At 39.0% G+C, this 16802-nt stretch overlaps 1 protein-coding gene across 6 annotated transcripts in view; it reads left to right on the top strand.

The window, feature by feature from the left end:
* LOC122834663 (protein 4.1-like) overlaps window positions 1–16802 on the top strand; it is a 115684-nt gene that overhangs the window by 80177 nt on the left and 18705 nt on the right. For 3 of the 6 annotated variants that reach the window (XM_044123314.1, XM_044123313.1, XM_044123318.1), the window contains 12 exons: window positions 1734–1776; window positions 2448–2523; window positions 3515–3733; window positions 4065–4152; window positions 4243–4395; window positions 6633–6730; window positions 7309–7484; window positions 7834–8078; window positions 8850–8885; window positions 10011–10055; window positions 11022–11171; window positions 15718–15804. In XM_044123314.1, coding sequence (XP_043979249.1) covers window positions 1734–1776; window positions 2448–2523; window positions 3515–3733; window positions 4065–4152; window positions 4243–4395; window positions 6633–6730; window positions 7309–7484; window positions 7834–8078; window positions 8850–8885; window positions 10011–10055; window positions 11022–11171; window positions 15718–15804 — 1416 coding nt within the window. The remainder of the gene's footprint in view (window positions 1–1733; window positions 1777–2447; window positions 2524–3514; window positions 3734–4064; window positions 4153–4242; window positions 4396–6632; window positions 6731–7308; window positions 7485–7833; window positions 8079–8849; window positions 8886–10010; window positions 10056–11021; window positions 11172–15717; window positions 15805–16802) is intronic. The other 3 variants (XM_044123315.1, XM_044123316.1, XM_044123317.1) reach the window with 3 other exon arrangements.

The raw sequence follows: 16802 nt of genomic DNA, 5'->3' as shown, positions 1-16802 counted from the left end.
AAGGCATTCAAAAACATCATCCTCCAACTAATTCCTGTTCTCTTGCTCATGGTTTGCAGCACTGGCAGCATCTAGTTGTTGATAATGTGACACCTGCGATGCGACAAAAGTATTTCTTTTGCAGTTTTGAAAAATAAACCAATTTTGATAGAGCCAAAACACCCACCTCATCCATGTGGCAAAACGTTCTATCAAAAGTTGCACAGATTTGGTCAGTGGTAACAGCTTTTGCCCATGAAGTAGATCACATCACAATCCCACCATTCATGGTTTCCTATAGAGGTTGCAGTCGATGCTCCACAAAAAGCTGTTGCCTTAAATTAGCTTTCTTCCTGTTATGATTTTGTAACAACACTGACTTCTCCCATTAGTGTACTAACATAAACAGTCATTACCTCCATAAACGGGGAGTTGTTGTGTGACATCATGTCAGTGACCTTCTGCGCATGTGGGTCGCTTTGATGTTGTCTGATTACAGAATCTGAGGATTATGAACTTTTGATGTTTTACAGTTATGACTGAACAGGTTCTCTTTTTTTCTTGCTGGTAGATTTAATTCAGACACAAACACACAAGAGTCAAACACAGAAGAAAAATATTTTCGGCTCACATTGCAGCCTTGTCAAACCTTATAACCCAGTAAATGACCTGGCCCTGCTAAGCTCAACAGCTTTAAAACAGAAATCATTTCATCCAAATGCTAGTGAATAAAACCGTTAAATGTGTGAATTCAACCAACAGAAACTGAATATAGGCATAACGTCCACAACAGCGCCCTGGAAAAACCTTGTCATTGTCACTATGTTACAACTTTATGAAATGTTTGTGGTTTTTAAAACTCAAACAGTGGAATTAAAGGCAACTGTCACATTGTCATTTAACTGTTTAAGAAATAAAAAGGTGAATATGTAAATTTAAATGTGGCAGACAACTACTACTACTTGTACTCGTGAGCCCCAAGTCATTAGTGTGAGACATGGTGGTGGCAGCATCATTCTGTGGGGATTATTTGGTACAGTGTGGGTAGAGAAACCGGTCAGATAGAAGAAAACTTGTGAGAGGCAGCAAACGACTTGAGACCACAGTCAAATGCAAATACATGCCACACTTTTCAGATTTTTGCTCAAAAGATATTCCATCTCATGATTATGTTCAAATTTATGTATTTTATTTCAGTCTGTTGGTGTTGACATGACAACATATGAAGCAATATACTTCTATTATTAGACAGTGCACATTATTTTAATGTAAGTCAAATATTGTGAATAAGTTCCTTCAGATGAGCCAGTGAGTCAGTGTGATGAAATATTGAGGGTATCAGTGTTTTGGTAACAAGTCCAGCCTGCTGAGAATACTTGTTGGGTAATTCCTTCATTCCTGTTCACTGCCACTGAGCAGCTTGGCTTCCAGCTGCCATCACAAACCGCTCTGCATCAGCTGTGTGGAGCGCCGGAACGCTGCTGCTGCTGCTGCCAAAACGAAAACAGTTCACCGGCTAAAGACACGGTTAGCTGAACAACGGGACGTGACGGGATCAGATAGGAGGGTCTGATGGCTGCGTGTCTGAACGGCTCAGCGGGGCGCAGGGCTCCGTTACCTTCCACCGTATGGAGAGGCTTTCATTAGCAGCAGTGTTAGCAATTAGAAGAAGACGTGAAACCGTGTGTGTGTGTGTGTGTGTGTGAGCCGTGTTTCCAATCTGCCCTGTGTGAACATTGTAATCTGTCTTACAGAACTGGTTGGATCCCTCCAAAGAGATCAAGAAGCAGATGCGCAGTGAGTGACTTTTCAGAGAACATTAGTTTACTAAAAAACTTTTTCTTTTTGACCAAATTAATGCAACTTCAGTAAAATGGACTGGATATAACTGCACTGAGAAGAAACACCTTTTCTGCTTGTTTGTTTTTATTTTATTTTGTTCCAGTTACAGATTTCCTCTGTTTTTGTTCCTTTCTTGCATTTCAAGCTCAAACCAAAGTTATTGTCACACCTGGCAGATTAAGTTAGCACTACATGATGTTCAAATGAACAAAGCATTGAAGAAAATGAACATAATACCAGCTGTTATTATGTAATGGCCCAGGATGCTTTTGACATTATGTTAAACAGATGCCTTGAATGCCTCCCATTTGGTTGAAATGAAACAATTTTTGTAATAAGAAGGGTTTAAAAATACTGATAGTCAGGAATCACAGATGTTGCCAGCAACTTTTTTTGCTGGGTTGGTTTGGATAGTTATTTTCCCTTAATAATCCATCATTCGTTTTGTATTTACACAAGTTTTTATCTTTGGACATTACGATTAGTTTGGTCATAATTTGATCAAACTAATCTTACATAATAACACTTGCATAATAGATATGTAAGTGTGACAGAAAATGAAGAACAAGAAACCCATAACATTTTGTGTGAAGTTGTAGTTCTCACTGCAGTGTCTCCTCCAACAGACTCTCCATGGCAATTTGCCTTTGCAGTGAAGTTTTACCCCCCAGATCCTTCCCAGCTCACAGAGGACATTACCAGGTACCAAACACACACATCCACATGCTTCCATCCCACTGAGGACTCTGTGTTTACTTCCATTGATTTTAGTTACTGCATTTATGCCTCTAGCCTTTACAAGTCTATTCTCAATTCTAGCTTTGACTAAAACTTAATTCACATAATATCTCTTAAACTGAATTGCAAAGCACATTCCAACTGAAAAAGAAAAGCCATCCACAACGACCTCCTTTAGTTGGTGGTAGTGGTTATAATAGTCCTCCCTATGCAGTATGTACACACACACACACACACATACACATGTCCGTCTAATTCTTTTTTTTGTTTTTTGTTTTTTATCAAATTTTTATTGAACATGAACAATTTTTGTTTTTGGGCTCAAAATTAGCTAAATAAATGTGAAGAAAATATTTTTTTTGTTTTAGTCTTTCTGTGACACTGATGTGACTTGAAGTTTTTTGTCTTATTGTTCTAATTTTATTTCTATAGAAACTGAAGAATTTATTTTTACTTCCATTTGTTTTTTATTCACTAATTAAACCTCTACCCTACACTTAGCCGTTACCAGTACATGCCTGAAAACCCATCTGCTTAAAATGAGCTTTTGAACCATAATAAATGGAACATTGTGTTGGGCCTCACATTAAATCACATAGTAGGCACACACACCTTTTCACCCTGACCCCACATTACCAGTTGTAACACTTGTGCTTGTGCAGTTAGTGTTTGTCAAAGAAGAAATTGCTCACACACATCATCTATAAAGATGCTAGTTTGTGTGTGTGTGTGTGTGTGTGTTTACATAAAGGTACTGTAACAATTCTCTTGGCATATTTTCTCTGATTTCAAAGCTCCCCCCCGACCCCCCTTCCTTTTCCATGGATTATCCCTGGAATGCCTGTAACAGGATGGGATTAAACAGTTGCAGCCTGCCTGCTTCAGGCTGTTCTGACAGCCAAACTGAGACCCCTCCCGCTCCTCTCCCCCTCACGTTTCTCGTCTCGTCTCACAGATACTACCTGTGTCTGCAGCTGAGGGATGACATCCTGTCAGGCCGGCTGCCATGCTCGTTCGTCACCCACGCCCTCCTGGGCTCCTACGCCATCCAGGCTGAGCTGGGTGACTATGACCTGGACGACCACGGCTCCGACTACGTTGGCGACTTTCGCTTCGCCCCCAACCAAACCCGGGAGCTGGAGGAGAGGGTGATGGACCTCCACCGAACCTACAAGTAATGACGGGACAGACTTCCGCGTGATGAGATGTTTTTATCCAGGGCGAAATGCTGATGGGGTTCTCTCTTGTTCTGAAACATTTAATCACCCACATGGCCTCTGATTGATGGTCTGACATTACCATATTGTCTGCCTTGAGATGCTTGCAGTTTGTATGAAAGCACTTTCTTAGTCAGTAGACTATCACAGTCTCCAGTTTGGAAACTTACAAGTGAATACATCAAGCATATTCAGTCAGATTATTCCACCCACAGTCTGCGTGACTCAGGGTTTCATTGCTTTATGAAATATGCTGATGCTGTTACATATTTCTGTGCTTTCATTAAGGGGGATGACGCCCGCAGAGGCTGAAATGAACTTCTTGGAGAACGCAAAGAAGCTGTCCATGTATGGGGTGGACCTCCATCATGCTAAAGTTTGCAGCTCTCTGAATTTCTTTTTGAATTTCAGAAATAAACAACGGCTATTTGGCTCTTGAATAATTTCTTGTGTCGTTTGTCCGCAGGATTCGGAAGGGATCGAAATAATGCTGGGGGTCTGCGCCAACGGTCTGCTGATTTACCGAGACAGACTGAGGATCAACCGTTTCGCCTGGCCGAAGATTCTCAAGATTTCTTACAAGAGGAGCAACTTCTACATTAAAATAAGACCAGGGGAGGTAAAGGCTGCTTAGCTCCTCATCACTTCAGGCCATTGTCAGAAAAACAATTTTGAAATTGCGGTGTTTTTATTAAATAAGAAATTAAACTAAAGTCACACGTGAATACTCTTTGTCACACGATAAGTCATTAAAAATCATGACAGTGACAGTTACATGAGTTGCAGTTAAATTCAGTCATGAATTCATCATCTTTCAGCCAATGAGAGAAGACGTTGGTGTTTTATTCAGGTGTTGGAGCAACAAGCCCCGCCTACTTGGGAGGGGCTATGCAGCGTTTTGGGGAAATTATAATGACTGATTTTATAGAATGACCGAAGTCTGTCCCCTTCTTTTACTTTTCTACCAGTAGTAACATCCTGCTGTCGATCATGTGACTCGTATGATGTCACATGATCATACGATCCATTGCAGTGTTTGGAACAGTGCAATGGAAAGTGTTTCAATTGCACTTCAAATTGCTGTTTCCATTGAGCAAATGTTTTTTTGGAATTCCAAGTTGTGCAGTTTTATGGTTTATAAACGGCATCTATTAAAAAACATACATTTCTCTTCATAAAGTTATAGTCACCGTATACTGTTCATATCCAGACAAGGGACATGAATATTGTTGTAATTTTTGTTATTAATGACGCATTTCAACAGTTTCTAGAGATAGAATGATGATAAAACAACACGTTTCAAATCAACTCTCAGTTGACTGAAACTTGTGTAGAAAAATTATTTTCCACAAACTACTGGAAAATGATCTCTGACACAAACTTTGAACTCTGAGATCATTCTGATCCATTGTACTCCATCAGCAGACTGTGTTCTCAAACGCTACAATGCAAGAGTGAAAAACTCAGATAAAATCCTACAAGGACAATTTAACTTTATTTTAAGTAATTCAGACTGTGGCTGCTGCTACACACCCGTTCAATATATTTGAATATTACTGAATAGTCCATTTATTTCAGGACCTTCATCACCAAGTGAAACACATTTTATAGATGAATTACTCACATTGTGGTGTTTTCCAGCCTTTATTTTTCATAATTATGATTATAGCTACCAAAAACTTGACATTTAAAATTAAATTACATCAGACAAATAAAAAAATTCTTTTATAATACAGAGATGATGACTTAATTAAAAGTACGTTTAATAACCATTTGAAGGTTATTTTCAAATGGTACTTTTTATCTGGAAAATTAGTCTCATCACAATACATATTGAATTTATTGAATATGACTTTACTGGTAAGTATTGCGGTGATGACATCAGTTGCAATGGCTCCCTGTTTTCTTCTTTTCTTGCCTTTCATTTGTGCCTAGAATGAGCTTTTCTTGCTGTGAGACTCCTACTGGCTAAATATTGCATTAACATGAAATCTACAACTTCCAACTGCAGCTCTGGAAAACATTAAGGCGCCACTTAAAATGATCAGTTTATCTGATGTTACTTTTTATTGGTATGTTTGAGAAAAATAAACATTTCTCTTTTATTCTATGAACTACTGACAGCATGTCTCCGAAATTTCATGTAAAAACTGAGAAATGGTCAAAATAACAACAAAGATGCAGTGATTTCAAACCTCAAATAATGCAGATAAAACAAGTTCATATTCCTTTAGAAACAACAATACTAATGTTTTAACTCAGGAAGAGTTCAGAAATCAATATTTGGTGGAATAACCAGGAAGTTCAGTGCAGTGGGTTCTTCATTTTCACTATTGCTCTCCGAAGAGTCCTTTGTGATATGAATATTGTGCACAATGACATTGCTATGACGATATATTTGCAAAATATTGTGCATCCCTAAATCAGATTCACCGTGAACCGTTGCAGATCTGACTTTTCAGAGAAATTGTGCAGAATATTATTATTTTTTGTTTCATTTCAAAAGCTGCCATATTAGAATGAGTCTGCAGACTTCCCAGAGACATGTATCATAAACATGTCCTGAATGTTTGGAAGCCGCAGCAGATATGAATGTCAAGCCAAGCAGCCGGACTGCACAGTGAGCTTGTGATGGAGCCAAAGAAAGAAGCCGTTCAGCAGAGCTGCTGCAGCTGCAGCCACAGCCACAAACTCTAAATATAGACTATGGAATTCATTTTAATCCAGGATATTCTGAACTTTTCTTTTTACCCTTTCTTTGCAGATGCTAATACAGGTTCTGAATTTTCCCTCCTGTTGATCCAACCCCGACCTCTCCTTCATATTTCTGTGTGTCTGTGTTTCTGTCCCATCCAGTATGAGCAGTTTGAAAGCACCATCGGGTTTAAGCTTCCGAATCACAGAGCTGCCAAGAGACTGTGGAAGGTCTGCATCGAGCACCACACCTTCTTCCGGTGAGAAAAACACTTCAGATTCAGTTCTCATCCGCGTGTCTGCACCAACATAATAATGCATGAACACATTCTCAAAGATCAATAAAATTCAAAATCTGATGAAACTGGAAGACATTTTAAATACCCCAAATAAGCAAACAATACGACAAAGACAACAAATAAAATGAATTATGAAGTTTCTGTAAATAAAATTGTCCTTCAAAATAAGTTCTAATTTAAACCAAACAAAACCAGACTGAAGACAATAAATGACAATTATTGAGTGTGCTTTAATTTCTCTTACAATTACTTGATTTATTGCTTATTGCATCAGGTGCAACCATGACAGTGTCAATTTCTATTTATTTTGGGACGAAGTTCCCAGAATTCCTGTGGATTTGTTAGCAGAACCCATTACTGAAGTAAAACATTCCTGCTGTCATTAGTGAACGTTTCTGACTTTAACTGTTTATGTTGTAGTTCAGACAGTTAGCCTTGATATCCACTTTCTTTCTATCATTTCAAATGTTCTGTTCCAAAACTCTCTCTCTGTCTTTATTTTTTGGTCCTGTAGAAACATGTGTTTTTTGTTTCCACAGCCTGGTTTCTCCAGAGCCTCCTCCTAAGGGCTTCTTGGTGATGGGCTCCAAGTTTCGGTACAGTGGAAGGACGCAGGCTCAGACCAGACAGGCCAGCGCCCTCATTGACCGCCCGGCGCCTCACTTTGAGCGCTCCGCCAGCAGGAGGTACCTGCTGTCCAGGAGCTTGGATGGTGGTGAGTAACTCTGCCTGATGAAGCACCAAAGGATTCATAGCTTTTGCCACAAACTACAAGGTGATTCATCTGGTTTTTATGTTAAACGAACACAAAGTATTACCAAACTGAAGAGGGGGGAAAGTAATACAGGCAAAACATTTTTTTACAGTGATATGTTTTTTATTCAGCCACTTTTACTTTGATACAGTTACGTAAAAAAGACATAATAAATATTTCTTATCATCACTTTTACTGTGATCACAACAGTACCACAAAATATGGAGATAAAACATGAAGGACCTCAGATATCTAATAGCTGCAGCTCGTTGGCTTCTCCTGTTTGAAACCTCGGCCTTTCTGTTCCAAGCAGAGTTCTCGCGGCCCGTGTCATCCATGTGCGAGAACCATGACGGTCTGTCCCGCCGCAGCGCCAGCGAGCAGCGGCGCCTCCGCAGCCCCTCTGTGGACGAGCAGGAGCAGGAAGCGGAGCTGGAGCTGGAGCCCAGCCTGGAGCAGGACGAGGACGACAGGGACCCAGATCAGAACCAGGACATGGAGCAGGACAAGCTCCAGGACAGCAACACCACCCCGAGCAGAAAGAGGGAAATCAAGGTGAGGAAGGTTCAGCTAGCTTCAAGTCAACTCCGGCTTTTCGAAATGCAGAGCTGGACAGGAACTGCTGAGGTGATTATGTAAATACAAGCAGAATTAGAAGCTTCTCACTGCAAATTCAGGTGAGAAGCAGCTTTGCTAGGCTAATGCTATCCTTTTCTAACTCTTCTTTCACTCCTCTTCGCCCAGCTTTCATGCCTTGACTGTACTTCATATAAATCTGGCTAACTTCCCAGGACATATAGCTGCAGTTTTCTTCTATTTTTTTTTACATGCTTCCTAAAACTGTCATCATGTTGTGACAGCATGTTATGAGACTGATAATCTGAGATAGATCTCCTCCATCTCCACCTTCAGCTTCTGAAGAAATGCACCGCTCCTAACCAACAACAACCAATCAGAGCCAGGAGGAGGGGCTTAGTTGCACTTTATGAACATGCTACTAAATGTACTAATGGCAGGGAAACAACTCACTGTTACAGAGTGTTTATCTACCATCATCAGTGGCCATGCTAACTAGCCTTAGCATTCACTGGGAGCTGCATGCAGTACTGAGACCCGCCTCCACTTGGTTCTGATTGGTTATTTCTAGTTAGCACTGGTAGCACTGGAAGAAGGCAAGCTTAATTTCTCCCTCTATATTTATGTATTTTAAAAAGTACTTTTTAAAATAAAAGTTACATACTGCAGCATTAACTCTTTCTCAGGCTGGAGCCTGGCCTTCTGTCTCTAACACTAGTTCTCTGTTCTTCAATCCTTGCTGGCCATAAGGAGGAGGCTGGCTCCCCAGCTGACAGTAAACAGGAGGTATTTGGTGTCTGTTTGTTGGTCTGTATGAAGTTTTCAGCTGTACATAACTAAATCTGTCAGACTCTACTTCAGCCCGTAAATGTTCATCTTCCACTTTGCGAGTAAGGCCTTCAAGAAAAGCATCAGTGAAAGAACTTAGCGTCATTGCATAACGACTAATTTATAGCTGCATGAAAATGGAATGGCAAGTTTATTTCTACATGCACCTCATCGCAAAGCGCTTTACACAAAAAGCAGTCAGTTCAGTCCAATCCAATCCTGAAGACCTATGTCTATTTATTCAACAATTTAGCAGCAAACTGGATTTTGGATCAGTAATATTGCACATTTTGCTGATGTTTGGTTCTGAGTCAAAGTGCAATTAATTACAATAAATTATCACAGACACTCTAATTAACATGAATAAAAAAATTTAATCTAGTCCCACCAGTTAGTCTTAATTCCTGGTACTGATTGTACTGGATTAAGATGGTTGGTATCAACCAGGTTCTGCTGATTGAATCCACTGATTTTAGGTTTTCATAGACTTACTCTCGACCAACCACCAAAAGTATTTAATACTCTACATTTTTCTATAAGGTAGACAAAAACAAAACATGCTATTACACAACTGAAAAATGGAAAAATAACAAAACAGCAAAAATAAATTCCTAGCCTATGGCAGCACAGTGTTAAAGACTAGTTGACCTATGTCCAATGAGAGAAAGTTTATTTCAGTTAAAGTTGAACCAACTTGAACTTGGACAAAATTTATCTTAACCATTTCTGTTAAGATAACCAGGATAACTAGAATACCCAGGGAAAACCAACCCATGTTCATGGAAAACATTCAACCTCTAGAAAACCTTAGTCAGCATTTCATATAAAACTGTCCTGACTTGTTCTTTTGTACAGTGGTTCATGTGTCTATCTGAGGTCTTTTGTAGTATCTTTGTGTTTTCCTTTGTCTGAAAATCCAAAATGTCTTTCTTCCCAAAGCACTTTCTTTCTTTAATATTTAAGATGTCAGACCTATCTCCTCCCCATCTCCCTGTCCTCCATCTTGTTTCTTCACCTTGTCCTTTCACTGTATGATCTTGCACTCTTCATCTCTTGCATGCCTGTTCTCCTGCCCCAACTCAGCTCTCTCAGTTGGACCAGGAGACCACTCCTCGGCACAAAAAGGAGGTACAGCTTCCATGGATTTGGCTCTAGCGATGTCTGCTTTTCATACTGCTTTTGCTCTCTTTAACTTGCTGAGAATTTATTGTATCCAGACCTCCAGGTCTTGCATCCATACTTCAAGGATACCTGAGGTATTTACCTGAGGTATCTGTGAAGTATCAACAGTTTAATTTATTCAACCTTTAAACAAGTGCTTAGATTTAACAGTTCTCAGTTCTACAAATGCACATTCCTATGACAAACTTTAAATTTGTCTTTTTTCCTTTTAGCTTTATTGCTTAAAGGAATAAAGACAAATTCAAAGTTTGCCTATGGCAGTACAGTGTTAAAGACTAGTTATTGCTAAAAGGAATAAAGCTTGAACACACTTGAACACATTGTCAAGTGTGTTCAATGACACACTTGACAATGTCTCAACTTCTCCTTGAATGACTAAAATAATTATGGAGGTGCCAGAGAAATAATTTTTTTTTTTTTTATTAGGAGTATTTCACTCAGAACTATGAAAAATGCTAGGACTCAAGAGAGTATTAAATTATGGTGCTACATGACTGCATCATTGACTTTGTCATCACTCCAAACACAAACAAACCAAACAAAACCTTAATAGGAAGCAGAATTTTAATCAGCAAGCAAATTAATAGATGTTTCATATTCATTTTATCATTCATGAACTTTGGAGCGAGAGCTTGATTAAAATGCTTGTTTGTATCTCTACAAGCAATTCAGCTGGAACCATAATTGGTTTTTGTTTTGTCTCGGCTTCAGTAGCGTTAAAGGAGACAAAAAAAAGAAGAAACACAAGCAATAATCTGCTCTCAGCCCGAGTTTAAGCTGATCTTTTGGTGCACATTCCAGCATACGCAGCATTGTCTCACAGCCTTTTTCTGCTAATGTGACTTCTATTGTTTAAAGCAAGGCATTGTGAATTACTGCCAACTCCTTCCTCTGTCTTGTGGTGTCCTCCAGTTTCTTGATAAATCTCAGGACGTTTTGCTGAAGCACCAGGCCAGCATCAACGAGCTGAAGAGGGCCCTGAGGGAACCCAACAGCAAGCTGATGACCAGAGAGAAGCGTCTCTCTGCGACTTCTCCAACGGGAACGCCAGAGAAGAAGGCTGTGAGTAAGGGTAGTGATCGGGTTGCTCTGTGGCTGCCAATTCTAACACTTGACCCTCTCTCTGAGAAAGGTCATTGATATTTTTTATCAGGATGCTTCAATGTTCAATTCTAAATGACTTACTTTCAATCTGACCTAATTTTAACCCAGATGCTTATTGAAAATAAAGAAAAGTTCTCCATAATTATAAAGTAGAAAGTAAAAGACGAATAGTATTTTTATCTTTTTACAATTAAAAACATCGAAGTGTGCATATATTTAAGACTGAATTAAGCAAATTTGAAGAATAGAGTAATAATATTATAAGAATAAAGTTGTGCTATTACAAGAAGTTACTTTACTCTCGTAATATTGACTTTATTTTCATAATTTTATAATTTTGTTCTCGTAACTTAATTTTTTTCATATTTAATTTGTTCTTGATATGGCCATAATATTTTGTGGCAGTATTCGACTCCCCCTGTCAATACTACTTCCGGGATTACAGCATCAATAATCTTTTAGTCTTGCCACAGATTCTCAAATGGATTCAGCTCCGGGCTTTGTCTAGGCCCTTCTGAAACATAAACATGCTCCACTGCATGCTCCTATTCCAAGTCAATTTGCAGCCTCTAACAAGTTTTCTTCAAGCGTTCCCCTCCAGCATGATGCTGCCACCACCATATTTCACTATAGGGAGGGTGCTTTCCATCATTATGCATTTAGCCCAAAATGTAAAATGTTGAATTTTACATTTTGTTCTACCTGTTTTTCCATAGAAATTATATGATGACTGGCCAACTTAGTCAAAGTTGGTAATTGGTTGTACTGGATTTTACTTTGGGGTATCAGAGTAATGAGGCGTTTAATACAAAAGCATTTCACAATTCTTTGATTTTCTTTTTGTAAAAAATGAAAACCATGAAAAATGTTCTGGCCACTTTAACACTCTTTGTGTTTATCTATCACATAAAATCACTTGCACTTCTCATGTTTAAGTTGTGCATTCATGTGATTTAAACAGTGTAGAAAAATGTCAAGGAGAATTAACAGGCTTAGCAAAGCCTGGGTTTCCCTGCAGGCACTTCAAATAGCTCTCTCTCCCTCTGCGGAGATGTTTACACCTACAGAAACAATCGGGCACATTTCACTTTCAGACATATTTGATAGAGTGCATTTTGTGTTGCTCAAGAGTTCCAGGTGTAATCCCTTAAATATCTCTGAGGTATTTGTGGATGGTACTTAATTTGTGGCCTTTGAAAAGAGATTCTCGGTCATGTCTTTCCCCCTTTGATTGCTAATCAGCGACAGTGTTCTTTCTGCCAAATTACAAAAATCGTTCAAGCTTTTATCCCATCCTGGAAACTGAGATTGGAAATCGGATGATGCTTGTGTTTCCCCGTACCTAAGCTGCCCCTCAGTCAATATCTCATTCGCTGTCTGTATCAATCAGATTAGGTTGGAGAAATGTCTAACGTTGTCTGCAGTAGAAAATGCAATCAGTGGTGTGCCGGTGTTATTGTGTTACTGTGTGGAGAATGCTTGGATCTGTTACACTTTTTAGACTTTGCTCTTTGATGTGGTTTCACAAAAATAATGTCTGATGAATTCACTCCTGTGCTTTTGGAATCTATCAGGTACGAAACGTTTGTATGTTTGATTCTTACGGTGTTTGACACACCAACTGAGTTTCTTTAGTAAATGTATTCAATATCCATTCAACTATTATTAAATATTCGTTGAATAGTTGTAAAACAATTGACCTAGCTAAATTCTAAAAATGCTAAATGCCTTTTAATATTCAAAGTAAATCTTACAGCATAGAATATATGGTTAACTGCATGAACCCTCACAGCAATGGTAGGCACTGCTAACTAAAACAGTAGTTGTGCTAATCCTGACATACAAATCATAAATGTTAGTTCCACTCAAGCTAAAGCGCTACACCAACACATTATTTAGTGCAAACTAATGCTAAAGCGATAACTTCAATTCAGACTTTGTCTGCCCTTGAAAGACTCCAAGCCTCGAACCCCAATTTAATTTTGACAATATGATTTACATTTTCTATGATTCCCTTATATATTGCATTTTTGTATACATGTCCATGTTTAATTTTATTCCTATATGTTTTATGTTTGAAATAAAAGCAGCAAGCTAAAGATTTGCCCCACTATTAGCGCTTTAGCAAAAATAAGACCGCCACTGCCTGACAGCACTATTAAATTATTCAGTTCATGGTTCATTGTTTACTCTGATAATGTGCACTGAATGAAGTCAGCCATCGTTCCATAGACTGAACAATAGCAGCTGGTTGCTAGCCTCCAACAGGCCTAAAAATGACCAATCAGTAACAGTGGAATAGTTTTTTGGACAAATAATCTTCAAGCCTTATTTTGGGAAAAGACAGGCTTACACACATTAGTAGACCTACTGTTGGTGTGAAAGAGGTAGCCATCTCCTCATATTATTATGAGAAAATCAACATCAATGTCTTGGGTTGCACATGAATGGAGCCACCAGCTTCATTAAAGCAAAGTCTAGAAATTCCTTGTAGCTCATGCTGCATTTAGATAAAAACACCATGTCTAGCAGCTACTGATCTTCATTAATTTGCTCTTATTTTGCACATTTTGTAACAAGGAGAAACTCCTTAATCTCTGGACAGGCCTCTCCAAATCTCTGCAAGACTTCCCCTCTCCCACTAACCCGTCTCACCCGACTCCAGTGTGTAACGGGAGTCCGGAGCAGTTGTGTCTGCTCTCCAACAGCTGTCTTTGAAAGGTTCTAGAACAAGGGATTTTGTTCCCACATCTATTATCTCCTTCATGTTTGTCATTTCTGTGCATAATGCTTGTCAAAGTATTATGCTATAATAATTAGAGGAAGTCTGGGAAAGTGTTCGCCTGCCTGGGTAATACTGTTACCAGCGCATGTTCTGCATTCACAACAAGGCTGCAAAATGACAGAGATAATAGATGTGGCAACAAAATCTCTTGTTCTAGATCCTTTCAAAGACAGCTGTAGGGAAGTGGACACAACTGCTCCAAAGTCTCGTTGCACACCGACGTGAGACGGCTTTGTGGGGGAGGTGAAGTCTTGCAGAACTCTGGTGAATTGACCAATTGTTGTGGAAAAACATCCTCAACATCTCTCCAGAGCTGCTGCATCAAATAGTCACCCATCCTTTCACAGATTAGAGAAATCATTCATTTCAAATCTGACAAACATACTTTGTCGGATTTGAAATGAATGAAATGATGATGAATAAGCAGTGCTTTCATTCTCGATGAAAATGGTATTCGTTTGGTGTGACTGGCAATCATATTTTATATAGTCACTTATCAGCAGATACAAAACCTGGAAAGCTAGCAGTAAGCTAAACTCATGGAGCTTTGCTTAGCCTTGCTTCATCTTCATTATGCTAACTTTGAGATGGAGATGTTTGATTTATCGGCATTAACATCGATATGTCAAAACTGGGCTAATTTTAATAACCTATGCTTATTTCCATCTTGTTGTCATTTGTATATTGCTATGATAGGGATATTGGCCATATGGTATTTGTTTGGTCATGTGACAGTAATGGTACTGCAGCAAAGGATTGTGGGGAGTTTAATTGAAGTAGAGAAGCAATGTCAGTAGTGTGGTTGTTTTTGAGTTGGGAGGGTAGTGATATATATGTAATATTTAGGACTAGGATTTTAATCTTTTTATTTTGATTAATTCATCACATAATTTTCAATGTATTAAAATTTGTAATGTAATTAATCAGGTTTTTTTTTTCCAATTAATTATATTTTCATGCTAAAGAAACTGGAACATTTGTATCGTACCGTAAATCTGACACATGAGTGACATTTGCTAACAACAATTGGCAACAAATCTGCTTCTTTTGGCCAACTGAGGGTTTATTTTTGCTTCAAAAAATGATCTGATTGGCCACTGGAAAACTGTATTATTGTGTTCCAGTAATGCTCAAAGGAGTTAGCCTTCCAGCAAAGCTATTCAAACCTAATATAGCATCACAATGCTAAATATGAAGCAGCAGCATAGACTTCCCCAATGGGGACATCAACATACACAGCCCTATTCTCAAAAAGGAATAAAGATCTACGCAAAGAATTTTTATGGTAAGATAATGTAGCAAAATTTAAAGTAACAGCTGACACGGTATAGCTCATAACTTTTTTTTAAAGATCAAGATCCTCCTCTCACTACCTCTGTGCTCTACTGGTTGGTTCCAGTTGATGCTAAGCAGGGTGAAATTCTGGTTGAAAGGTCAATGGACATCTTCAGAAAGATTATCGATTCATACATGCAGTTCAAGGGTTCAAACTGAACCTGATTTTAAACAAGTCAAATTTTCTTCATATTTTCTTTGCTAAAGGATTTGCTAACCATTAGTGGCCATTAACAGATTTGAACAGATAAGGAGCTTGGAGGGTCGGTTAAGCCACTGAAACACTTGACTCTCTCTGCCGTTCCTATTTTCCTCCTTTTGCATGAAATGATGATGACCTCTAACTGTTGTTCTTCTTTCTCTCCTCTGCTGCGTGTCGGCCAGTTGGGGGGCCGTTCAGTGGGAAAAGACGCTGTTAACAGCCCTTCTGTTGAGGGCTTCGTCCAGAAGGCTCTGGTCACTTCACCTGAGGTTCCACATCTTTCACTGCTCCTCTTCATGAAACACTTTACTGTTTGTAGTGTTGACCATGCAAAGCACGTCTCAGCATGCTCCAGTTTCAACCTTTTTATCATTTGTTTCTACTGCACAGTCAATACAAGTGATTACATGAGAAACAACTGAAATGTTTCCTCATTGTAGTAAATCAAATAAAACAGTTTTTATACATTGTGTAAAGAAAAAATACATTTAGAGTCATATGTTTTGGTAATTCTGAGGATTATGGCATACGGCTAATTAAAAATCGAAAGTCAGCCCCTCCAAAAAAATGGTTACATAAAATCAACTTAAAAAATATATTAGTCACCGGTGACGACCACACAATCCGCCTGTTTGAGCTCGCCGTCAACGTGTTGCCACACAGAGAAACCGGTTTGATGGAGTCGAGCGCAGGTTCCCTGCAGACAGGAGTGGACTCGTCTGATAGAGCCAAAGCGGGTTTGAACTTTCCACTAACTTTCTACCAGACATTGATGTTACTGTGTATGTCCATGTTGTGGCTTAAGCAGTCTAAGAGGAGACAGATGAACTTGTCCAGCAGACAATCATTTCATTGACATCCTACTGAAAGAAGATAAACCACAGACGGTCATTTCCTAAGAAGCCAGGAGTTCAGAATGCGGTCTCCAAGCATGTTAATGTGAAACTAAGTGGAAGAAAAAAGTGTTCTATCCAAATATTTTGGAGGTGATTCACAAGAAATGGACTGCTGCTGAGGTCGGTGCTTCAAGAGCTACCACAGCCTGGAGGAAGACTGAAGAGACAGGATCCAAGATGCTTGAGTCCAACATTAAGTTTTCAGAATCAGTGATGATTTGAGGAGTTTAAAGTCAACTCAGCTATTTATATATTTATTAGAGCACTTCATGATTTCACAAGCAGAATCCCCAGCAGGTCACAACATACAAACCATTGAAAGTACAGATACCTGGTTTAGTGACAATGCTGGAACCCTAGAGGCCTGTACT

Source organism: Gambusia affinis, linkage group LG07 (assembly GCF_019740435.1).
Source record: "Gambusia affinis linkage group LG07, SWU_Gaff_1.0, whole genome shotgun sequence".
Lineage (NCBI taxonomy): Eukaryota > Metazoa > Chordata > Actinopteri > Cyprinodontiformes > Poeciliidae > Gambusia > Gambusia affinis.
Note: the sequence above shows the minus strand (reverse complement) of the source record. Positions and strands in the feature narration are given on the sequence as shown.